At 40.1% G+C, this 25,465-nt stretch overlaps 1 protein-coding gene across 4 annotated transcripts in view; it reads left to right on the forward strand.

The window, feature by feature from the left end:
- Window positions 1-1,022: 1,022 nt before the first annotated feature.
- Window positions 1,023-25,465, forward strand: part of INPP5F (inositol polyphosphate-5-phosphatase F) — an 88,332-nt gene continuing 63,889 nt past the window's right edge. The window contains exons 1-2 of one of the 4 annotated variants that reach the window (XM_043924918.1): window positions 1,023-1,343; window positions 23,669-23,749. In XM_043924918.1, the coding sequence (XP_043780853.1) occupies window positions 1,247-1,343; window positions 23,669-23,749 (178 nt within the window). In that variant the 5' untranslated portion in view covers window positions 1,023-1,246. Of the gene's footprint in view, window positions 1,344-23,668; window positions 23,750-25,465 lie in introns of those variants that run through there. The other 3 variants (XM_043924915.1, XM_043924916.1, XM_043924917.1) reach the window with 3 other exon arrangements.

Here is a 25,465-nt window from a genome sequence, read left to right on the forward strand (position 1 = left end):
TAATATACCACCTGGCCTTTCAAGAGAGATCAAAGACACTCGGGAGGGCCTCCATCTTCCACAGGATGTTCTCCAGACATCTCATCCTTTGTCAAACTAGACCCCTTTTACTTAAATGACATTAAGTCATCTCACATGCATCCTGTTTAATTCGGGACATGATAGCTTATGAACTTTGCTTTCTTCTGCCTCGTTATTAGAGCCCTGTGCAGCATTCTTGCCTGGAAAATCCCAGGGACAGAGGAGCCCGGTGGGCTGCCGTCTATGGGGTCGCACAGAGTCCGACACGACTGAAGCGACTTAGCAGCAGCAGCTGCTGCTAATACTTAATTTCTATTGTTACATGCTTCTTGTTGATTTGCATTTATTGAATGTTTGCTGTTGTCAAATGTCACAAATTTCTAAGAGGAAATTCCAAAAGAGAAGAAGCTCCCGCTCGGAGGAGGAGAGTCTGGTTCTGGATAGACCCCTGCAGCCAGCCCCATGGGTCGCATTTCCCAGCTCTCCTAAGTCTGGGTCTCTGCGGGCAGCTCAGGCCCGGGAACGAGGGGATTTCGGGCTGTATTTGGGGACTTGGCCTGGCTTTTCTCAGAGCTGGTGAAAGTAACAAATGACCTGTCAGCATAGGAAGGAGCGGAGGTCCCAGGAAGGGGCTTACTGCCCCAAAGGCCGCAGAGCAGCGGCGCCGCCAGCCTGACTCAACCAGGCCCGGGGTTCTGACCGTATCAGCCCGGGGAGGGGGGGCGGGGCTTGAGAGGAGGGGTAGGAGGAGGGGGCTGGCCGGAGGGGAGAGACGAGGCAGGAGGAAGAGCCTCGAGGGAGGAACCAGGAGGAGAAAGCCAGAAGAAGCCAGTGAAGAAGGCCGCGGGAAAGGGCAGCAAGAGGAACCGAAAGGTGAACTAGGCGAAAGGGGCGGGGAGGAAACGGGGAGGGGGCGGAGCTTGGGGGAACTCGTGGGCGTGGCCGGGGAGGAGGTGGGGCAAGGAGGAGCCAGGGGAGGTACCGGGGGCGGGGCCGGGAAAGGGGCGGAGCTGGGGAGAGGCCTCCAAGGCCGCCGCAGCCGCCGCCGCCGCCGGGGCGCGTTCTCCTCCCGCTGGTAGGGCAGCCGGGGCGCTTCCTCAGCCGCCGCTCCCTGAAGCGCGGGCTCAGGCGGCCCCGGCCGACGAGTACTGCCCGCGCTAGCCGCCGCCGCCGAGCCGCGGGCGCACCCGAGCCGCCGCCGCCTCCCTCGGCGTCCGGGGCCGGCATGGAGCTCTTCCAAGCTAAGGACCACTACATCCTGCAGCAGGGCGAGCGCGCGCTGTGGTGCAGCCGCCGCGACGGCGGCCTCCAGCTCCGACCGGGTGAGGCTGGCGGCGGGGGGGCGGGGGTCGCCCTGGGCGGGTGGGGGAGGGGGCGATGAGGGGGCGCGGCCGGGCCCCTCAGCCGGAGGCTGCGGATCGAGCGCCGCCTGCGGCCGTGGCGGGCGGGGCGGGCGCGAGCTAGGGCGCGAGATCTGTCATTATTTCCTGAGGGGAGGGAGCGCTCGCCGGGCCCCTGCCCCTCCGCGGGGGACAAAGGGCCGACGACCCTCGTCTCTCCGAGCGCGCTTCCGCGTCGAGATCCGCTCCGCTGCCCGCTGAGAGGGGAACCTGAGTCGAGGCGCCCGCAGTCGGGGTCGGGCCGGCGCCCACCAGAAAGTTCGTGCGAGGTGCGCCTGGCCTTAAAGGCCGTCTCCTCTTTGGAGTGCCCTCTGACCCTCCTTCCGGCAAGTTCTGGGTTCGAATCCCGGTCGCGCCAGTTCCCGTAGAAAGTCCTGCCGGAGCTTCAGTCCCTGTTGACATCTCTGTGTTTCTGGTCCCTTATCGTTATAGGCATGACTTCATTCTGATTACCTCATAAGCCCTCGATTTACAGCACTTTTTTTAAAAAATTTTAGTTTTACAATTAATCTGTAATGTTCAACTTTTAATGTTTATGTGTGACTCAATTATTGTGCGACACAGTCTCGTGGGTCAGTGTTTGGGTGTCGTGTAAGCTGTCATGAGATGCCTCACTCTACAACATTAGTTTGCGTTAGGAAAACTAGGTCACAGTGGTGAGTTAAGCAGGACAGTCCCTGGCCTCAGAGAGCTGACAGTCCAGGGGGCGGTTTCTCTGGAGGGGCTCGGTAGCCCCTCCCGGTCGAGGTTGCCGGTCCCTTTTTCTAATCACCGCAGAGATCTTTCATTTTAGGAGATGTGAGAGAATAGAGTTCTTTAAGGAAATCGCGAGAGCATTTCGAGTTTACCTGTAATTCTCGTGTGTAATCTAGACAAAGAATTAAGTGGTATGAATTGGAAAGTATCAAAGATACAAATCAACCTTTTGTATATATCATAGCAATTACCATATATAGGAGGGTTTCCAAGGATTTGGTCCCTTAATATATTATTCCCAGTCCTCAAAACAACCTTTCCAGGCAGGTGGTGGTATCCTCATATTCAGGTGAGGAGACAGGTGTGAAAGGTTGAGTAACTTGCTGGAGGTCACAGAGAGGAGAATTGGCCCCCAAGACACTTGCTGACTGGTTCTACTACTTGCCTTGGAAGCTCTGGTGGTTGATTTGCTAGAGCAGTGAAGGAGAACTTAGTTGTTGTTTTATTTTTTTTTCCCTAGTTTTTGGGTGTATTTTCTTGCTATTACATTTTATTTCCTCTATTCAGAATGGAAGAGAAACTACTGCACCCAGATAAGGTTCTTGATAATCTTGAGACAGACGGTGTTGTAGATAGGCTAATTTTGGCCAGTCTCCAGTCATTCTCTTCTGTTTTTCCTGATTTGATCATTTGCCTGGTCTTTCCCCCCACCCCTGCCCCCAATGTTTGGGGAAGGCTTCAAGTGCAAACTGAGGGAAGGTAGATTGCAAAATTCCCTAGGCTGTCAAAGAGCCAGCTCTTTGGATTCTAAGAGCTTAAAATTAACTATTTCAGCTGGATAGAACTTGACATCATCTTTAACTCACTGGACAGAACACTTTTCTGCACTTCATTTCCTCAGCTATAAAATGAGGGTTTGACTTTTTTGGTCTTTGTACGTTTGTAATGAAACGTTTTTGAAACAATGCCAGCTTAAGTGTTTGTTTGGTGTACCTCTTTGAGGACAAGAATTGACATGTTTCATGGAAAATACTCAGGAAATCTCTAGGTCACTTGTGTGTCAATAGTGAATTGAGGCAGATATAAATAGGGGTGGGTGTGGTTGTCTCCATTTCTAGGGATACTCTCTCCTTTTCTCTCAGCCCCTAAGATTGATAGAGATGAACCAAACTGGTGGAATTACATGAAAGGAGATAAGTCCTCTAAATAGACGACTTTAAGTGAATTATTTGTCATTCTGTTTGGTTTGTGTTCATTTCTTGTACACAGAAACCTGTCCAGTCCTAATAGCTTTAGGGATAAGTTGCTCCCCTCCAGTGAAGTAAGTCAGCCCTCTTCCAGGGCTTCCCTGGTGGTTCAGATGGTAAAGAATCTGCCCCCAATGCGGGAGACCTGGGTTCCATCCCTGGGTTGGGAAGATCCCACAGAGAAAGAAATGGCTACCCACTCCATTATTCTTGCCTGAAGAATCCCATGGACAGAGGAGCCTGGCGGGCTACAGTCCATGGGATTGCAAAGAGTCGGATACGATTGAGCGACAAATGTTGATACTGATTAGGGATAAGTTGCTCCCCTTAAGTGAAGTAAGTCAGCTCTTACAGGGTGCTGGCTAGTAGCTTACCTTTCTAGTGGAAGAATACTTAAACCCATACTTCTGAGCTGAGGAAGCTCAGATGGGCTATATAGGCTTAAGACTTGAAGGAAAATTAAGGGAAACCGGGGCCTAGATTTTGAATTCAGCCATGTAATTTGAACTACCATTTATGTATCCAAAGTCCCTATCAGAAGGCAAATTAACTTTTTCCTGAGTAAATTGGTTGTAGTCTTTGCAATTAAGTTTATCACACTTCTTAGGATATAGCCAACCACAGACTAAAGTAGACCAAAAATATAGAGGAAGGAAGAGGCCATTATCTTTCAGAAAAGCCTGTTTTGATCTTCAGGTGTTCAAGTACATATAGCAAGCAAATAAAGAACCTCATGCTCTTGACTTTAAATAGTTTATCCTTTCTAGTACTCAAGAGCCTTTCTAAAGAATGACTGTAGAATAATGAGCTGACTTGTTGGAAAAGACCCTGATGCTGGGAAAGAGTGAAGGCAAAAGGAGACGGGGTCGGCAGAGGATGAGATAGTTGGATGGCATCACTGACTCAATGGACATGAATTTGAGCGAACTCCGGGAGATAGTGGAGGACAGAGGAGCCTGGTGTGTTGCAGTCCATGGGATTGCAAAGAGTCAGACATGACTTAGCAACTGTACAACAACTAAAAAATGGAATAATGTCTTTTTAATTGTTAAGGTTTTTCAGGTCTCTGTACACTAACTTAAAATTCTCCATTTTATTGGATCATTTCCCTCTGCTTTTACAGTCAGTTTTGCTATTGTTTGTAATTAAAGCATTTACGATCTTTCATAGTTTCTTATTGATTATTCAGCTGAATATATTACTAGCCAGCTCCCTTTTGTTTCTAAAGGGCAGTATCATAAAACCAAAAGAGCCTGTGAACATCGTGATTTTTATGTTTGTGGCTATTGAACAACCTGAAACAGTACTCTTTTCTAGTGGCATCAGACGGATCATTATTGATATTTAAGGTTAAAATGACCATTTCCTTAGCTTCAAATGTTTGTTGCTGTTGGTCCCTTTTCCTTATTTTGTAAGATCCAGTTTGGATGCCACCCCTTCTTTGTGCTCACCATAGTCTGCATTCCTGGGGCAGAATTATTGGTGACCTTTTTGTGTTTCCAGGTGTTCTGTACACTTGGTACACATTTTGTTTGTAGCTCTTACTGCTTCATATGAAAACAGTTTCCTTACTTCCCCAGTGGACAGAGCATTCCTCAAGCAAGGACTTTATTCTGCTTATCTTGGTATCTCTGAGCTTGAGTGTTAGGACACAGAAGGCATTTTTGGTTGAGTTGAACTGAGTTAAATTAAGTCCAGCTTTTCTCTCAGTAATATCATTGTTATAAATATAGGATATTGTGGATATCCTAATGAGGATACTCACTCATTTCAGGGCCTATTTTGAATATCTTCTAACTGGGGTGGAAAATCACTGTCCAGCTGAATAAGGAAATAAATGTGAGGAAGGATGCATTTCCACTTGTGATGTTTTTCTGATTTAACATCACTTAAAAAAATTCTTTGTGATGGTATTCCTTATTTTCTTCTTTAGTGTTGTTTACATTTTTTCTTCTAAACAGTTGAATATTTTTTCTGGTGTTTCCATCCTTTTAAGGATAATGCATACTCTGGGATCATACTTAGAACTGCTTTTTGGGTTAGGGGCTTCCCTGGTGGCTCAGGGCGGTAGGAAACCTGAATTCTATGTCAAGAAGATCCCCTGAAGAAGGGAATGGCTACCCACTCCAGTATTCTTGCCTTGAGGATTCTGCGGACAGAGGAACCTGGCGGGCTACAATCCATGGGGTCATAGAGAACCAGACACGACTGAGCGACTAACCCTTTCACTTTTTCACTATGTCTCTTTCAGGGTGATGGCCACCAGAGGAAAAGTATTTAGTTTTATTTTCAACCAGGGAAAATGGTAAAGTACTGTGTAAACATTCAGTAATCTTCTGAGAGTGGAGTTTCACTCTCTGAGAATAAGGGCTGTAATTTAAAGACTTTAAAAGCAATGTAATACAGTCCACAGTTGGGGAAGGGTGATATGGTCTTATCTCTTTAATCTTAAAATTGCTTCCACTTGTCCTTGTAGGTTGTTCTGATAGACCAGTGTTATATAATTTACTGCTGTGTATTGCTTCATTCTGAGACTAAGTGACCACAAAAAGATGGCAGAGCATGTCATACACGTAACATTCATAAGCGTGTAAACTATTTAGAGATGAAACTCTGATAAATACCAGTGAGCGGTTATTGGAGGGGATGCTAGTTATCTGTTAGAATGCACAGAAACATAACAATGCATTCGTGTTTTTCCTAGTTATTTTTTTGATAATGAAATTATTTTTAATATGTCATATGAAAACTTTTTTGAATGAGAGATTAGCTACAGAACTGACATCTAAATAGAACTTTTATCTCCTTTGCAAAATTATATTTTATGAAACTGTTCAGTTTAGCATTTTGTGTTATTTAGTATTTACTTTGAAAAAAATTTTAACTTTACCTTTTAAAAAAATCATGTTTACTAAAAATTCACAAAGTACCGTGACAAAATATAATAGGGCATTTTAATTTAACAATTAGTTATTAAATGTAAAAATCTTTTAAACCATTTTTGTTGCTGTTGAATACCAATTTTTTTCTAGTGTCTGTAGTTTTCAGTTTCTTTTAAAGCTTACCAGGTCTATACCTTGAACATTTCTTACCCCATATTTTATATTTCTAACAGTCCAGCAGTTGGATTGAACAGATCTGTAAACTTACTTATTTAACATTTATTGTTACACATGCAAAATAGAAAACACTTCTTTCCAAAAACTTTCACCCTTTCTTTGGTTTTAAAAAAATAGTCTTTGTAGGGTGAATGAAGACAATTTTCAGAATCAAGTTTTACAGATAGAGGGAAGTTTTTGTGCATATTGTCTACTTTGTCAGCTAAGATTAATACTAGCTAATAACACTGTGACAACTTAGAGGGTTGCGAGGTGGGAGGGAGATTCAAGAGTGAGGGGACATATGTACCTATGGCTGATTTGTGTTGATGTATGGCAGAAACCAATACAATATTGTAAAGCAATTATCCTTCAATTAAAAATAAATACATTAAAAATAGTAGCTAATAACAGCAGCTTTTATTTATTGAGTGTTTTCCTGAACCAGACACTGTTCTAAGCCCTGTATGTGTACTGTTTCATGTCATCCTCACAATAAAACGTAGTTTTTCCTAATTTTTATTTTACAGGGACAGAGAAGTAATTTGCCCAAGTTTAAAGAATAAGAGGGAGAGCCAGACTTTCCACTCCATATTGACTCCAAAGCCAAGTTTTTCTCAATATTGACAAAAATGTTTTATAAACCTTTCTACCTTCTTGACCGCAAAGTTATAGGATTTATATATATATTTAATAATTTTTATTTATGGCCGTGCTGGGTTTTCATTACTGTGTGGGCTTTTCTCTAGGTGCACAGGCTTCAGTGGTTGTGGCTCCTGGGCACAGTCGTATTACCAGGGGCTTAGTTGCTCCGTGGCACATGGAATCTTCACAGATCAGGGATGGAACCCGTGTCTCCTTTGTTGGCATGCAGATTCTTTACCACTGAGCCACCAGGGAACCCCTGGGATTTATATTTTTATGGGTAATATCTGAAACATATCTGTAATAATCATACTCATTATTGTGTAGTCTATGTAGAGAATAAAATAGCCTCTCAAATGTCAAATTATGCTCATTGAGGAAGGATCTATGGATCGATAGAGAGTTAAAAGACTGATAATGGGACTACTGGCTCTTTGACGTTTCACCTGTCCTGACTCTTTTCTTGCAAAACTAGTTTATATAGTTACAGGGAATATTGTGTGTGTATTTTTTTTTTAATAGATTGACTAGTTTTTCCGGTTATGGTCAGTTTATCAGGTTTCTCAAGCTTTTAGAACATTTGGGGGTTGGGGAGGGAATAGATAGAGGGAAGATCTTGGAGCAGAAACATTGATAAGTACTAGATGGGAACTATCTCAGCTGGTGATGAGCAACCTGAAGCCTTCCCAGTCTAGCTTTGCAAGAATTCCAGATCCAGTTTCACAGACATCCTTTCAGAGCACATAAAGCAGAGAGGGAATGGAGGAGAAAAAGGCTTTAGGGCACCCACCTCTGAAGAGGGGTGGGACTTTTGTAGTATCATTGATTCCGAGATGCTTGTGTTCTGACCAGGCCATGACAGCAGAGACCAGGACTTGCCAAAGGCTGGCTTCAGAGGAGAGGCAATATGCAGGTCTTTAGGGCAGAGCATGAAGGCGTTAGGAACCAGGGTGCCCAGAGAGCTTGGTCTTTCTGGAACGTGACTACACTGGTGCTGTTCGGGATGTCCAGCCACATGGCTTCCCTCGTCCCATCTGGCCAGCCTAACTTGGCCCACTCAGGGAGAGGGAGATTCATTACTGCATCCCTCCACGTGACCCGCTGCTGGCCTTCTGTAAAAATTGTAGGAATGAATTGAAGAAAGTCTAGTTTCTGGTTGACCCCGTGTATCTTGAGCAGCAAAGAGGTTGTTGAGAGGATTAAATAGAGAACATAAGAACAGAGGACTAAAATGCTGCTGTCTTAACCAGCTTTTTAAAATATGCTAATTTCTCGTCATTTTATTCAGGGAAGGGAGGAATCTGAATTTTAGTTCTGTGGGATTCAGCAGATTTTTTTTTTTAATGAAAATAAATGAAACCCAAAGACATTTTTTATTTTTCTCTAGCTGGCCTTATGTCAAAAAAATTGCTTGTTGCTGATTTTGTTTTTTATGATTTATGACAAAATTAGCTGATGTATTTGCAGATAGATGCAAGGCTATTGGAAAATCAAACTAATTTGAGTATAGTATTGATTGAGTGTATTCTCAGAGCCATAGTCTAACCTTGGTGTGGTTTTATGGGAATTTAAATGTGTTAGGTCTTTATAAGCTGTATTATTATTTCTTTGTGTACCTTTTTGTAAGCTGTACTATTCCTGTTCATATGTTTTAAGATAAAACCTCTTAAAATCTAGCAAACACAAGTCTAAGAAGTAACAACAATGTTTTAGAAAGTGAAAATCACTCAGTCGTGTCTGACTCTTTGTGACCCCGGGGACTGTAGCCTACCAGGCTCCTCTGTCCATAGAATTCTCCAGGCAAGAACACTGGAGTGGGTTGCCATTTCCTTCTCCAACAATGTCTTAGAATCTCTAACAAATTACTCCTTAGGTGGGTTAAGTCATTATCATATGTGTCAGCCGACCATAATTGAGCTGAGAATGTTTGAATTAGATTATGTTTACCAAAATAGAGAAATAATACATTACTTTATTATCAGTAGCTGTTGATAATACATTAAGTAATATTTAAGTTGTATTTAAAAGGTGAGGGTTAACACTGAACATTTAGCATTATAGTACTATCACAACACATAGTGGTAGTATCTTAATTAAATCCCATGCTCTGTTAAGATGACTCATTTTCTTGTTGCTGCGAGACCCTTAAAGGAACTGCTCTCATTCAGAAAAAAGCATCCTCTCCTGCCAGCTTTCTTTGAGGCTGGTTGAAGGAAGTACAGGTTGATGTTAGGTCAGTATTCCTTGTGTTTTCTTTAAGTTACCTCATTTTAATTGCAGATTCTTTCAAATTTAACCTTGAATTTCTTTTACTTTATAGTGGGATATTTAAAAATACAAAGTGCATTACTTTATGGAAATTTATGAATCTTATTCTTTGAAACCACATTTTTACCTATACTGAACTTCAAATTCCAGTTTCTGCAGTGGTCAACATACATAATTTGAAATAGTCCTAACATCTAACTGAAATGTTGGGACATTTTAAATATGCTACAGTGCTCTTAATTTTAGTAGTTTGCATGTATAATATTAATGATGCTTCATGTATAATATTAATGATGTTTCATGGTGTCATTCATACATTGTTTTTATGCCAGATATAAACAGTCTTCTCCCCATTTCCAGTGTAATAGCCCTCCCCTTCCCCAGGGAACAGTTGTGGTGGGCAGACCAAAAAATTTGGCAGAGTTTCTAATTTGCTAGTCTCTCTTGGCACTTGTTTTTCTTGACTTCCAGGATTCATCTCCTGTAGCTCCATTTATCCCCCTTTGCACCTTTCAAACACTCCCCACCCCAACAAATAATTTAGTATTCTATTTTGTTCTCCTTCCAAATTATATTGTCTGAAATTCTGTGAAGTCATCTACTTATTATTTCAACAAACCTTTATAGAAGATCTGACTGCTAGGCATTGTGCTTGTCTTAAAAAGTTGGATAAAACACTCTCTCTGCCCTAGCCCAGGTAGTGGTCTGACAAGGGAAAGCCATACATAGGATTCTAGAGTGACAGAATCCCTTGGACAGTAAGAAGATCAAACCAGTCAATCCTAAAGGAAATCAGTCCTGAATATTCATTGGGAGGACTGTTGCTGAAGCTGAAACTCCAGTACTTTGGCCACCTGATGCGAAGAACTTACTCTTTGGAAAAGACCCTGATGCTGGGAAAGATTGAAGGCAGGAGGAGAAGGGGACAACAGAGGATGAGATAGTTGGATGGCATCACCGACTTGATGGACATGAGTTTGAGCAAGCTCTGGGAGTTGGTGATGGACAGGGAATCCTGGTGTGCTGCAGTCCATGGGGTTGCAAAGAGTCAGACACTGCTGAGCAACTGAATTGAACTGACTCAGAGTGACAGATACTATGATAGAGCTGAGTTTAGTGGGAGATTTTAACTGGGTCTTGACATTCAAAGCCTCTGCTTCTTTCCAAGATAATGAAAATGTATTTTTCTCCCTAATAAAGAAATGGGAAGAAGGGTGCTCTTTGATTCCATGAAGTTCCTTCCAGCTGTAAATAGTCTGTGATTGTTTCTTATTTAAGAGTGGAAAGTCTTGAAAGAAACTGTCTATGTGACTGGTGAACTTTAATGGATTTTTTTTTTTTTTTTGCTTTGCCAGAAATAACTTTGTATGCACAGGGCCTTAGTTCTAATTAAGTACTCAAAAAATAAAAAAAAATTATGGGGATGAATAGTGCCTAACTGGCCAGATTGAAATAGTGCAGCTTCTCCCCTGTACTCACACCCCCACAGAACACTCTGTTGTGGCCCCTGTTTGATCTAGAAGCGGTTCTTGACTTGAGGCCAATTAAAATAGACCTGATGGTGTGTTTGAAGGTAGAACTTTTTGTTGATAAGGACTTATGGTATCAGAATGACTATACAGACAATCCTAGATGGAAGAGAATAAGTTTTGAACAGTTTTTGGCAAAAGCTAGGAAGTTAGTTAAACACCGACAGAGACAAAGGTTACTTCTATTTTATGTTCGGAGTGCTAATTTTATGCTATTTTAATCTCAGTTACCAGCTCTAAAATGAGCTAAGGAAAATACCAATTGTTAGCTCCTCTGTGCTCTTCTTTAGCTCTCAAATCCTATTTCTGAAAGTCATATTGTTCTGAAGGACAATTTTTGGGAGAGCAGAGGTCAGGAGTGCATCGCAACACACTGCCATGTTTCTTGGGTGATGCATTATGAATTTGTTATCCAAAAGTTTAGCTAAACCTTCTTTGGACTGGTTATATTTTCAGTTTCCTAAGGTAGTGAGTTGGGAAAGTTGTCATTTAAGCTTGTACTTCCCTTTATTTATTCCCAAACTGTCTTTTCAATCTCTGTGCCCATTACTGGTATTCTGAATGTATTATAAAGCCCACATCTTTTATAATCTTATATGTATTCATCAGATACTCTCAGGACCTAAGTCTTTTTCTTTAGTTGTCCTCTGTCCTTTTTTTGAGTTGCACTAGGTCTATCTTGAGATGTGACAATTAGAACTTTATACTTCAAATAGAGAATCATAACAATTTTTAGTTTGTATAGTGTAGAGTTTAAAAAATTTTTTTAAACTATTTTTGCTTATTTATTTGACTGCCCCAAGTCTTAGTTGCAGCATATGGGATCAAACCCTGGGTCCCCTGCATTGGGAGCATGGAGTCTTAGCCACTGGACCACCAGGGAAATCCCCCCAAAAAAACAATTTTTTATTGAAGTATAGTTGATTTACAATGTTATGTTAATTTCTACGGTGTAGCAAAGTGACCCAGTTATACATATATATTCTTTTTTCTATTCTTTTCCATTACAGTTTATCACAGGATATTGAATGTGATTCCTGTGCTATACAGTAGGACCTTGATGTTTATCCATCTTATATATATCCTAGTTTGATGGGTTGAGAAGATCCCCTGGAAGAGGGCATGGAAGCTCTCCCCAGTATTCTCCAGTATTGCCTGGAGAATCCCATGGACAGAGGAGCCTGGCAGGCTACAGTCCATAGGGTTGCACAGAGTCAGACATGACTGAAGCGACTTAGCACGACCGCATGCATGCATATGTTAGTTTATATTTGCTAATTCCAAACCCCCAGTGCTTCCTTTTTCCACCCCTCCTCTGGCAACCACAAGTCTTTTCTCTGTGTTGGAGTCTATTTCTGTTTCATAGATTTGTTTATTTGTGTTGTATTTTAGATTCCACATATAAGTGATGTCATATGGTATTTGTGTTATCTTTCTCTTTCTGACTGATATTGCTTAGTATGATAATCTCTAAGTCCATCCATGTCCTAGTCCGTGGTATTTATATATATACCACATCTTTTTTTAACCATTCATCTGTTAATAGGCGTTTAGTTTGTTTCCATGTCTTGGGTATTGTAAATAGTACTGCTGCCCTTCGGATTATAGTTGTGTCAGGATGTATGCCCAGGAGTGGCTTACTGGATCATATAGCAACTTTAGTTTTAGTTTTTTGAGGAACCTCCATGTTGTTTTCTGTAATAGTTGCTCCAGTTTACATTTCAATCAATAGTGTAAGAGGGTTCTCTTTTCTCCACACCCTCTCCAACATTTGTTATTTGTAGACTTTTTAATGATGGCCATTCTGACCTGTGTGAGGTGGTATACCTTCTTATAGTTTTGATTTGTAGTTCTCTAATAATTAGTGATGTTAAGGATCTATTCACATGTCTGTTGGTCATCTGTATGTCTTCTTTGGAGATGTGTCTGTTTAGAACTTCTGCCCAAAAAAACACTTCCAAATATGATCAAAACTTTGTAGCCCTGTTGCTGCACTGTAATTATTAAATCCCTGTTTTAATGGAGAAGTTTAGAAATTCTTAGGATCCCTTTTCTGGGTATGTATCTCATCTTTTAACTGTTTTGAGATTTTTTTTTTTTCTTTTCTATTTTTCCCTTAGGGTTATCTTTTTAAATGTATTTTTTTTTTTTTATACTAGCTTAACCAACTTTTGCCAGTTCACTGTATTATGAGCACTTTCTGCAGTTTATGGTACTTAATTTTATGAAAATAGTTCAAAGCTGTACATGGACAGGCATCATCTTTAAATCAGACTGGTAGGATAAAACTAAGCTACTAATGCAGAGTGCAACTAATAGCCTATAATCAGTTTGACCTATAATTGTCAACCTGGCTTACCTTAGAATCATCTGGAAGAAATTTACAAAATACCTATGCCTGGGCCCCACCCTGACCAACAGAGTCAGACTCTCCAGGTGTGGGGCCCAGGTATCAGTATTTATAAAGCTCCCAGATGATGACAATGATGGCCAGGATCCAGGGCCATTGAGCTGGAGTTCACACTGGGAAAGCAGCAGCTGCTAGAACTTCTAAATTGGATTAGCTCTTTAGCTTGCTGAATGCTGGAAAAATAATTACTGTTAGAGTTGAGAGAAATGTATATCAAATTTTGCATTTATAAGAAGGCAGCTGAATCAAATTATTCCTTAACCTTTTCTTCTGGCCTAATTAAATTTTGAGAATTAAAGTATGGATGAGCTAACTACTAGAACTTCTAGTTCCTCATTGTAGAACCCTTTCCCTCATCCGTTTGATTTTGGTGTTGGTAATTGCCTTTTCAGAGCAATAATACTGTTTGTCTTTAGCAGGAAATGAAACTTGGGTCAGATTATATATGCAAACCTTGGACCTTTTTTTTTTTTTTTTGACACAAGAGAAACTGCCTATAAACTTCAGCAGCTGTGCAAAACCCAGGGTTGTTCTTGGGCTCAGGGAGCGACATCAGTTATGGCTCTTGGAATGAGTGACTCATGCTCTCTGCAAGCACACAGTACTTAATCACTTGTTTTCTGTATACCAGGAAGAGGATGGCATATGAAAATAGAAGCCATGTACTGCCAAATGGGATCTGAAATAAGAGTGGAAATGTTGACCTAATGGGTCAGACAATTGAGCTTATGATGAAATACTTATGTCTTTGGGTGTATGTTCCTTTAATGATTTCTCTAATTAAAATTTGGCGTTATTTCTCAAACCCTATGCTTTTGTAATTTGTAAGCAACTCTACTCTTTGCTAGGTAATTTTGATAATCCTAAAATTTAAAACCTTTTTGCAAACTTCAAATGTTTCTCCTTTGAAATTGCATGCCATGTTGGAATATGCCTTTTGAAGGAAGAATTAGAAGGCAGTACATTTGTTGGAGCAGATCAATTACCTGGCTGTTCTTTGTGGAAGGACAAGCCCACTGGCCATTTTCCCTGCCATTCCCATGTCTTCTGCCTCCGGAGTAACCATTAATAATGGTGACAGGGTGTCCATTAATAAGCATATCTAAATTACTACATGCAGTCCATGGGGTCGAAAAGAGTTGGATGCAACTGAACTGAAGTACTACATATGCTTAGACCAATATGGTTTATACTGGTCTCTATGTGAACACTCTGCTAGTGCTTTTATTTTTATTTCCTTAGTAACAGATTAAAAACTACACACATTTTGAAGTGTCTGTGTGTCAGACACTGTACCAGGCGTAAAGTCATAGCAGCTCAAATAGACACACTTAGCCTCCCTTCTTGTGCCAGTTATGTAGCCTGCTTCAGGCCTTCCTCCACTGGCTTGTCTCTTGTCTCTTTATTGGCGTGAGAAACTGTGAGCACTTCTTAGAGATTTTAACATAATTTAAAGTTTCCCAAATTTTAGTTGTCTTTCATTGTGAGAAATCACATGTTCATTATTTATTATATTTATTGAAAGAGAATTCTTTTATTATTAAGAGTGCCCGCCTAGCAGAGACTTGTGTTTTGGGACTTTTCTTGTTTTTTAATATTTATTTTTAATTGGAGGATAATTGCTTTACGATGTTGTATTGATTTCTCTTGTACAGCAGTGTGAAGCAGCTATAAGTACAGCTTGAGCCTCCCTCCTACTCCCCCATCTCACCCTTTGTTGTCACAGAGAATCTTCCCACTGGCTTTCTGTTTTACACATGATAATGTATATATTTCAGTGGTACTCTCTTCATTTGTTCCATCTTTTCCTTCCGCTACTGTGTTCACAAATCTGTTCTCTATATCTGTGTCCGTATCTCTGCCCTGCAAATAGGTTCACCAGTAACATTTTTCTAGATTCCGTATATATTTATTTTCTCTCTTTCTGGCTTATTTTACTCTGTATAACGGGTTTAGGTTCATCAATCTCAGTTTAACTGACTCAAATTCATTTCCTTTTATGGCTGAGTGATATTCCTTTGTATGTATGTACCATAACTGCTTTATCCATTCATCTGTCGATGGACATATAGGTTGCTTCCGTGTCCTGGCTATTGTAAATCCTTCCGCAATGAACATTGGGGTACACGTATATTTTAGAATTGTGGTTTTTTTCAGGGTATATTCTCAGTAGTGGGATTGCTGGGTCATATGGTAGTTTTATACTTAGTTTGTTAAGGAATATCCATTCTGTTCTCCATAGTGACTGTATCAATTTGCATTCCCACCCATAGTGCAGAGGGTCCCCTTTTCTCCACATCCTCTTCAGTGTTTATTGTTTGTAGATTTTTTGGTGATGGCCATTCTGATCAGTGTGAGATGATACCTCATTGTAGTTTTGATTTGCGTTTCTCTAATCAAGAACAATGTTGAGGGACTGTCTTTTAAAACAGTAAAAACTTAAGATGTTAGTCTTATTAAAAGTCAAAGAGAATAAGCGATTGGTGGGAGAAGATTTCCAGTTCACTCTTTCATGCTTGTTTCTATTCACCTATTTATCTGGTTCAGTAACTGTTGAATGAGTCCCTGTTGTGCGTCAAACCCTGTGCTAGGCTGCAGGCATGTATCCCATCCTTCCACAAACAACAGCTGTGTAATTGATCTGCTGCAACAAATGTATTGCTTCCTAACCCTTCTTTTGAAAAGTATATTCTGTAAACAAAATAGACTAGAATTAAATTGATAGAAAAATTGAGACTTGATAGTCTTCTTTTTGAGACTTAGTAATCTTTTAATTGGTAAGTTGAAATTGGTAAGTTGAAATACATTTATTATAATTAATAACAACAATGCTGCCTTTTATTCATCTTTTCCATTTATCGTGCTTTTCCTCAGTCTTTTTTTTTTTTTTGTTCTATCACCTTTTGCTGTGTTCCACTGGGTAGTATGAATTTTGTTTTATTTATTTATTTATTTTTTGTTTTTTGGATGGTGTGAATTTTTTCAGATGTCTTTCTGTTGCTGATTAAAAGTTACCCATCCTGTTTTTCATTCTTGTGTTGTTTCTCAGAACTTCAGACCAGTAGTTATTTTCACATATATAACTGAAGTCTACTGATGTCTGTCGCATATTAAAAAGCAGAGATATTACTTTGCCAACAAAGGTCTGTCTAGTCAAAGCTATGGTTTTTCCAGTATTCATGTATGGATGTGAGAGTTGGACTATAAGGAAAGCTGAGCACTGAATAATTGATACTTTTGAACTGTGGTGTTGGAAAAGACTCTTGAGAGTCCCTTGGACAGCAAGGAGATCCAAGCAGTCCATCCTAAAGATCGGTCCTCAATATTCATTGGAAGGAATGATGCTGAAGCTGAAACTCCAGTACTTTGGCAACCTGATTTGAAGAACCGACTCATCAGAAAATACCCTGATGCTGGGAAAGATTGAAGGTGGGAGGAGAAGGGGACGACAGAGGATGAGATGGTTGGATGGCATCACTGACTCAATGGATATGAGTTTGAGTAAACTCCGGAAGTTGGTGATGGACAGGGAGGTCTGGCATGCTACAGTCCATGGGGTCGCAAAGAGTTGGACACAACTGAGCAACTGAACTGATGTCTGTGTCTTTTTCCCAAGCAATGTTTCAACCTTTGTTTAGACTCTCCCTCAGATTTTTCCTCTCCAGTGTAAGGGACTTTGGGGAGGGGAGGAAGCTGGCAGTCATGCTTGATTTGCCATTTGGACCTGAATTGGGTTGCTAGGACTGAGACTGCATGCCTAATTTTGAGCTGCATCAGAGCCCTGTATCTGTTTCACATTCTGAAGAAACAGAATTTTGGGGGCATATATAAGCATTGAGATATTTCATAAAACCTTTATTAGTCTCAGAAAGCCTTTATGGATTATGGCCTTACCATAAATTTTAATGCAAAAAAAATTATTGAAGTTTTTTTTTTTAAATATCCTTTCCTTTAAAAAAAAGCCATATGTAGACCCTTGATATAAAAATCTACGGAGAGATTGATTGAGTGGTAGGGACCTGGAATTTTAAATGCATATACATTTCCCAACTTGAGGTAAAAGTTATTGAACATTTATGTGCCAGACATTGTGCTGGGTACTTTCACATAATTCTTTCATTTAATCCTCATGAAAGTCCTGTAAGTTAGATGGATTCCTGCTTATGAAAGAGGAACCTAAAATTGAAAGGGGTTCCGAGACTGCAGTAGAGCTAGTAGGACTTTTCTCTCGGGACATGGAACGAAGGTTGTGTCCTCATCATGTAGAATCTCTTGACTCTGTCCAGCCTTTCATTTCCAGACTGTGCACACCCCTGTCGTCTGGATCTCCAGCTTTAGGATTGCCCCTTTGGGTCTACTCTCTACATAGTGGCCCTAAAGTTTAATCTCACATGCAAATCTGCCCCCTCTGGAGGAAATGGCTCCTGAATTTACTGTCTGTGGTGCTCCTGAGTTGTTCCCTGTTGGTTTTTCAGCCTTATTCTTACAGCTTCCTGCCTTTTACCTTAGGGCCTTACCATACCAAACCATTTTAGAGTCTTCACTGCATTCAGTAAATATGTGAGTGCCTGTTATGTATTAAACAATCTGCTGGCTGTGAGGCTCCCCAGGGCTTTTCTCATGACCCAGATGGTGGAGGTCTCGGTCCTCAACAAGGACAGCAGCAGTGGGGCTGGAGAGAAGTGAAACATCAGATATGAGGAGGTGGAGTCAACAGGACTTGGTGAGGAAGAAAAGCATTTTGAATGTCTCCCAGGTTCTGGCTTGTGCAGCTGGAATGATGGTGGTGAGCTGGAAGACTCCATATAATTTTAAAATGAGAGCGTCATATCTGAGTAATTACACCTGGTAGGGAAGCTTATGGTATTAGAGGTATGATAGAGCACTGGAGTGAGAGTGAGAAAGGGGGTTTCGGTTTTCACAATATGGGTAGTTAGTATTGGACACTTTAACCTCTGCCAGCCATGATTATGTTTGTTTGAAATACTGCAGATGACTTTCACTTTGCCACTTCAGATACTGAACCCTTCTAGTGTTATCAATGCAAATTATCTGACTCCAACCTACTTTTTCATTCTGAGTCATATGTTCAGTTGTCCGTTCAGCATTTTGAAGCCTGTGGTGTATGTATCATGCACTTGGGACATAAAGCTGAATGAGACCAGGTCTCAATGAATTTTCTGTTCTCGATGAGCTTCCTGTTCAGTCAGAGAGACAGGCAAATCAGTAATTAGGTGCATTAAACCAAAATGATAAGTCAAGATGGGTATATGAGCATGGTCCAGGGGGCTCACAAAAGAGAGCCTGATCAGCTCTGCTGGGTGGGTGGAGTGGGGAATGTGTCAGGGAACACCGGTGACCCTTGTTCTGAGTCAGGAATGAAAAGCAGGCTGAAGTGGGTGGGGAGCAGCATTCCAGGCCCAGCCCTCGGACACTTCTGGAAGATGAAGGATGCTGGGGGTGGGGAGGCAGGAAGAGGGTAGACAGGAGCAACCCATGCACAGCCTTGCAAGCTTTTCCAAGGAATTTGGACTTGTTTCTCAGGCTGTGGGATGTAGGAGAAGTAATATGATTGGGTTAACAGTGTTCTGTGTTGTATGTACCTATTTTTTTAATGCCTGATATATTTCTTTTACAATATTGATCTTAGACAAACTAGACTTTAGGGCAAAAGAGCATTATTTGAAATAAAGGCAGTTATTACATCCTGATGAACAGAGCAGTTCACCAGGAAGATATGATAATTCTGAATCTGTATGTGCCTGACAACCTAGTTTCAAAACATATAACGCAAAAATTACAGAGGAAAAACGGGACGGGGGAATACATAAAGCATGAGATTTAAAAAAACAAAACACCCTCTCAAACTGTCAATACTAGGCTAAGCAGTCAAATAATTAGCAAGTACATAGAGCAGTTGAATAAAATAACAAAGTTGACAATGAGCCCTTACCCCAGAGTTTAATAGTGTATTCATGTTTGAAGTAAGAAATACTTTTAAAATTCTGACCTGAGCAGACACATATGTATGTATGTACCAGAAACATTGTGAAATGTTTCTACGAGGTGCAGTTTTTCTGTTTTCTGTTTCATTGCTGTTAGTGCTGATCTCTTTGTACAAAACTGATAAAATGACCCACTACTGGATTGAATTGATGCCCTTTTTCTTGAAAACACTAAGCAAATATACATGCTTTTCAAGTACACACATAACATTTACAAACTGACTTTCTGGATTCTCCTCACCACGCCTAGCATCTGGTGCTCCTCTTGTTCTGCCTGTCCTTCCCCCTGCGATAGAAAAGATGACTTTGACTCCTATTTTTACTGAGTCAAGGCCATTCGATACATGCATCTGCTTCTCAGCTCCATTTCTATATTTAGCCTTTTCATCTTTTCTTCCAGACTTAGTAAAAAGTAATATCCCGCCCCCCCCCACTCCCCAGGTTAACGCTTATACCTGTACTTTTGATTTCATTTTCTTTTGTTTTCTTTTCCTCCTTTAGTATCTCCTCTGGTTCTTATACCTAGACATTTCCCCTTGACCATCCCATCATGAACTCAGTCTTAATGAACTTAACTGGTTCTCTCTTTGGATCTCGAAGATTATCAGTGATTGTTATTTTTAGTCAGTTAGACCACAAAATATAGTTTTTTTTGTTTTTTTTTTAAGTGAAATTTTAATGTTCTTCAATGGCTGATATAGTCAAATGGTTCAAAATGCCATAGGTGCAAAAGGGTATTATTGAGTTAAGAGGTTTTCACCCACCTTTTCTCCCAGCTACTATATACCCTGCTTTTTGTGCCTTGCTCTTTCTTACTCATCTCTGTCCTCATCTTATCCCTCTCTAAAGAGGAGAGCTGTTTCACTGTCATTTGTAAGTTTACCCTCTTCCTGTCCTTTGTGTAGCTTCCTTTAAAGTGTTTCATGTTAATCTCCTCTGTACTTTCTTCACCTACTGCCCACCCTGCTCCCCAACTACCATATCCTTTCAAGCCAACACTCTTGTAATAAGTAAATAACCATCTAGCTCCTTTCCCTGTTTGTAGTCTCCACCTCCTTTCAATGCTGTCAGCTAATCCCTGGCTGCAGCCTTGTTTTACTTTTGTTATTATTTGCCTGCCCAGGCCTCCAGGAAGTAAGGTTCCTTAATTAGTCTTTTATTCAAGTCTCTCCTTATTGGCCTCAGTGTACTTTTTCCAGTCTTCCCAATGAAGATCTCTACCATACCTACCATACTCCTTGGTTTTCTGATCTATATTGTTTGCTCCTTTATTTTTATATCTTCTCAGTGCCTGGTTCCTGAAATGTACCTGATAAGTATTTCCCCAGTGAAGGGATGGATTCCAAAACAAACCTTGTACTTTCTTTCTGCCACATCATTCTTTCTGATTTCCTTATGCTTGAAGTTCCACTTCCTCTGTGTAACCGCCCATGACTGCTTTAGCTCTGACTTCTCATCCTCCTCCATATTCCTCGAGCTCATTTGATACCTGAGGGATAGAATCCTTGCAACTGTGCTTGTTCATCTGGGGTCAGGGTGAGATTATGAGGAGCTGGAGCTCTTTCCTTAGCAGGGGCATCAGTGTTGGCAGAGGTTGAGATGTGGCCTGCCTGACAGGGATTCTGGTTATTTGAAAAGAAATCAGGATCCTTCTAGTTTATACACCAACATGAATTCCAGAGTTAGGGTTAGATTTTTATAAAATAACAAAGAGGGGAAATTAATAAATTATTGATAACAGGTAAGGAACAACTTAGTGATCTTCCCTGTAGCTCAGATGGTAAAGAATCTGTCTGCAATGCAGGAGACTTGGGTTCGATCCCTGGGTCAGGAAGATCCTCTGGAGAAGGAAATGGCAACCCACTCCAGTATTTTTGCCTGGAGAATCCCACGGACAGAGGAGCCCAGCAGGCCACAGTCCATGGGGTCGCAAAGAGTCAGACACAACTGAGCGACTGACACTACTACCACTAAGGAACAAATTGATAATATAATAAGTGAAAAAATGATGGATATTGAAAATGATTTGTATAAAAATTTAAAATTGAAAGTATTTACAAACATGTCAGAGTTGGTGTCCTTAATATAAAAACTCATAAATCCATAAAGAGCGTAAAAAAAATTCTTAGACAATCTGAATAAGGAAATCATAGAAGAAGAACCATAAGCAGCCAGTTTTATAATTAAATGTTTAATCTTACCAGCAATGAAAAGAAACATCATTTAGGCAATGGATGCCATCAAAATAGCAAAATTTACAAAGAAATTCTAAATGATGGCAAACGTAAGAAGCATTTTCATATGCTTCTGGCAGAAATCTAACTTGGTCTTTAACCTTTGTAGATAGTATTGAAAGCTTTAATTTTTTTTTAAGTTTTCACCTACTGATTTCATCCCTAAGAATTTGTCCTAAAGCTATTAATTAGTGAGCAAATAAAATACTTGCATGATGTTCATCATTTATCACAGCATTTTTTATTATAATAGGGAAAAACTGGAAATGACTTAAATGCCCAAGAGTGAGAAAGTGCTTCCTTAAATGGAAAATTAGACATCTGTGAAGTTATAAATTTGAAGAATTTTAAGGGTGTTAGAAAATACTCATGAAATATTATAAGAAAAAGTTAGCATATAGTGCTGTATTAACAATATTGCAGTTGGATATGCACACAGATATATGATGTGAAATGTAGCAAAATAATATCTCTGGGTGACAGGATGGAAGTGATAAAAGTATTTTTTCCAATCTTATAGTGTATTACTTTATAATAAGAATGCATGTTACTTAAAATGTAAATATTATCTTATTGATTAGTTTCATATATGTATAGATTCTGAGGGAGGCACTGTATTTGGACAGTTAAGAGCACAGGCCATGAGGTGCAGACCTGGCTTTGAATTGCAGCTCTGTCCTTGGCCCATTGTGTGATATGGCCACTTTGCTTTTCTAAGGCTCCATGTCCTCATCTGTAATTTGGGACTCCTAATACCTAACTGCTAGAGTTATCAGGATTAGAAATGATAGTATGTATAATAGCCTTTAAAAAATTAATTCTCTATTTTACTTTAATTCTTGCAATAAAAACAGAAGTCAACTTTTTTTTTGCCTCCCACTGAATATATCATAACAAAGATGTTCAAGATACAATAGTCAAAACTCAAATGAATTTGGAGACTATTAAGTCTTCTGTAATTACGCACATGAGTTACAGATTGATTATACGTTTCATTAAAATAGAATTTAAATGGTAATAATTAAAATGTAATTTAAAATTTCTGCTAAGAGAAATATTGTTTTCATTCTTGCTAATCTTTTCCTGCTATTGAGCCACCACTAATGTTACCTTTATCTCCATGGGTATAACAGCCTTTTGTAGCCTGGGTTCCACAACAGAATTCAGCCCTAATGTCCTCAGGCATCTATTGTGTGTAATGAATTAGCTTCTCGTCTGTGTGTCTAGAATGGTACAAATGATCTGCCATCCTTGGGAGAATTGAGAATGCAGTCATCCAGGTCATTGTCTGGTTCTGTGGTTCAGGTGAGAAACCCTGACTGATGCCTGACACATAGTAGGCACTCAGTGTGAACAGAGGTGACTCCTGTTGTTGCTGCTGTAGAAGTCACATGAAAGAGAACTCGCCTTCTGAATTTCTTTTGTTTGGTGTTAGCTTCTTCGGGAAAGGAGATTTTCCAGAGTGTGATTCAGTAAGTGGACATCTCTGGGGGGGTTTCTCAGGCCTTGTCTTTGGATCTGAGACTGGCTCTGGCAGTAGGACCATGGATAACTCCTCTCTTTGCCCTCTTATATTGTACCAGCCTCCTTCCTCCACTGCAGGGCGCCAAAGTACTGCCTCCCATCCAAGTAGAGTTTTAGAATGTCAGTTATCTCCCCATAACTGTCCTTATGTTAGAGGACTTACTCAGGCCTCGGATTTAATGCTTCTCTACAATGGCTTGCTAGTATTGTATTCAGTTCTGGGTGTTGATACCTGCTCTTTGGGGTTGCTGATCATTTTTTAATACATTGCTAAAGACTGTTTTTTAAATCATCTTGTGACTTTTCTGTGACATTTCTTTTTAAATTTTTTTATTTTTATACAGTGTTAAAGGTTACTTTCCATTTACAGTTATCAGGAAATATTGGTTATATTCCTTGTGTTGTGTTACATAATACATCCTTGAGCCCATCTTACACCCAGTAGTTTGTACCTCCCCTTCCCTCATCTTTATCTTGTCCCTTCTCCTTTCCCTCTCCCCACTGGTAACCACTAGTTTGTTCTCTATAAAGATACTGTTTTAATGTTTTCCAATGAATATTTTCTCATGACTGCTTCTTATTTTATTTTAGCTACCGATCTGCTTCTTGCCTGGAATCCCATTTGTTTGGGGTTGGTAGAAGGTGTTATTGGAAAAATTCAGCTTCATTCAGGTATGTTTCTGTAAACTCTTTAAGCTTGTCAAATTTAATGTGGCATTCTATGACATTGTCTTCTTTAAGGATAAATGTAGATTCTGTAATGGCTTTGATTCCTTTACCTTAATTTTGGATCTACCCAAAGTGGGTATATTTCCATGTTGCAGAAACCAGTACTCAAGAGACCAAGCACCACACTCGGGGAGTTGGAGAACTCAGGTTTATTACGCCAGCGGGCCAGAGGAGTTAACACTCCAGGTTCTGAGCCCCGAACAAAGGGATTACAGCGTTTTTATAGACAAACTGTAGTGGGCAACACTAGCTGTTAATAGGTTGGTTTAAACTAAGGGGTTTCATGCACGCAGAAACAGTGGTCAAGATGGGGAAGGGGGATGCCTGACCTGGACAGGCATGATTAAGCAGGTTTGCAGGGGCTGGGCGACTGCAAAGAGCCTGACAAGGGTGAGTGAGATAAACTCCAGTTCCTAGTATTGCAAGTCCCCACTTTCTGAAACTACGTGATCTACGTGATCTAGACTTTGCAACGGGTGAGCTGAGTTATAGAGGCAGGAGGTGAAGGAGGTTATGTAAAATTTTAACTTTCCCTCTTCATCTGTATAAGGGAAACAAAAATACAGGCATCCCTCATTTTATTGTCCTTTGAGATGTTGTGTTTTTTTTTACAGATTGAAGGTTTATGGCAATTCTGAGTCCAACAAATACATTGGTGCCATTTTTCCAATAGCATTTGGTCATTTCATGTTTCTGTGTCACATTTAGGTAATTCTTAAAATATTTCAAACTTTATATTTTGATCACTTGTGATCAGTGATTTTTGTTACTGTTATTCACTTAAGGCTCAATTTAATTGAAGGATAGTTAATATACAGTGTTAGTTTCTGGTATACGGCAAAGTGATTCAGTTGTGCATATATGTATATATATATATATATATACACACACACACACACTCTTTCATGTTCTTTTATAGGTTAATATAAGATACTGAATATAGTTCCTTGTATAGTACAGTAGGATCTTGTTGCTTATCTATTTTATATTTATATATAGAAGTTTGTACCTGCTAATCCCAAGCTCCTAGTTCATCCCTCTCCTGTTCCTCTTCCCTTTGGTAACCATAACTTTGTTTTTTAAGTCTATGAGTCTTTCTCTATTTCGTAAATAAGTTCATTTGTGTTATATTTTAGATTCCATGGGTAAGTGATATCGTATGGTGTTTGTCTTTCTCTTTCTGGCTTATTTATCTTACGATAATCTCTAGGTCTATCCATGTTGCTGCAAATGGCATTATTTCATTCTTCATTAAGGCTGAATAGTTTTCTATTGCCTATATACCACGTCGTCTTTATCCATTCATCTGTTGATGGGCGTTTAGTTGCTTCCATGTCTTGGCTATTATAAATAAATAGTGCTGCTATGAACTTTGGTACATTGCTATGTATCTTTTCAAATTATAGTTTTCCCTGGATATGTGCCCTGGGGTGGGATTACTGGATCATGTGGCAACTGTATTTTTAGTTTTTAAAGAAACTTCCATACTGTTTTCTATGTGGCTGCACCAATTTACATTCCCACCAACAGTGTTGGAAAGTTTCCTTTTCTCCACACACTCTCCAACATTTATTATTTGTAGACTTTTTAATAATGGCCATTCTGACTGGTGTGAGGTGGTACCTCATTGTTTTGATTTGCATTTCTCTAATAATTAGC

This window comes from Cervus elaphus, chromosome 15, assembly GCF_910594005.1.
Source record: "Cervus elaphus chromosome 15, mCerEla1.1, whole genome shotgun sequence".
Taxonomy (NCBI): Eukaryota; Metazoa; Chordata; class Mammalia; order Artiodactyla; family Cervidae; genus Cervus; species Cervus elaphus.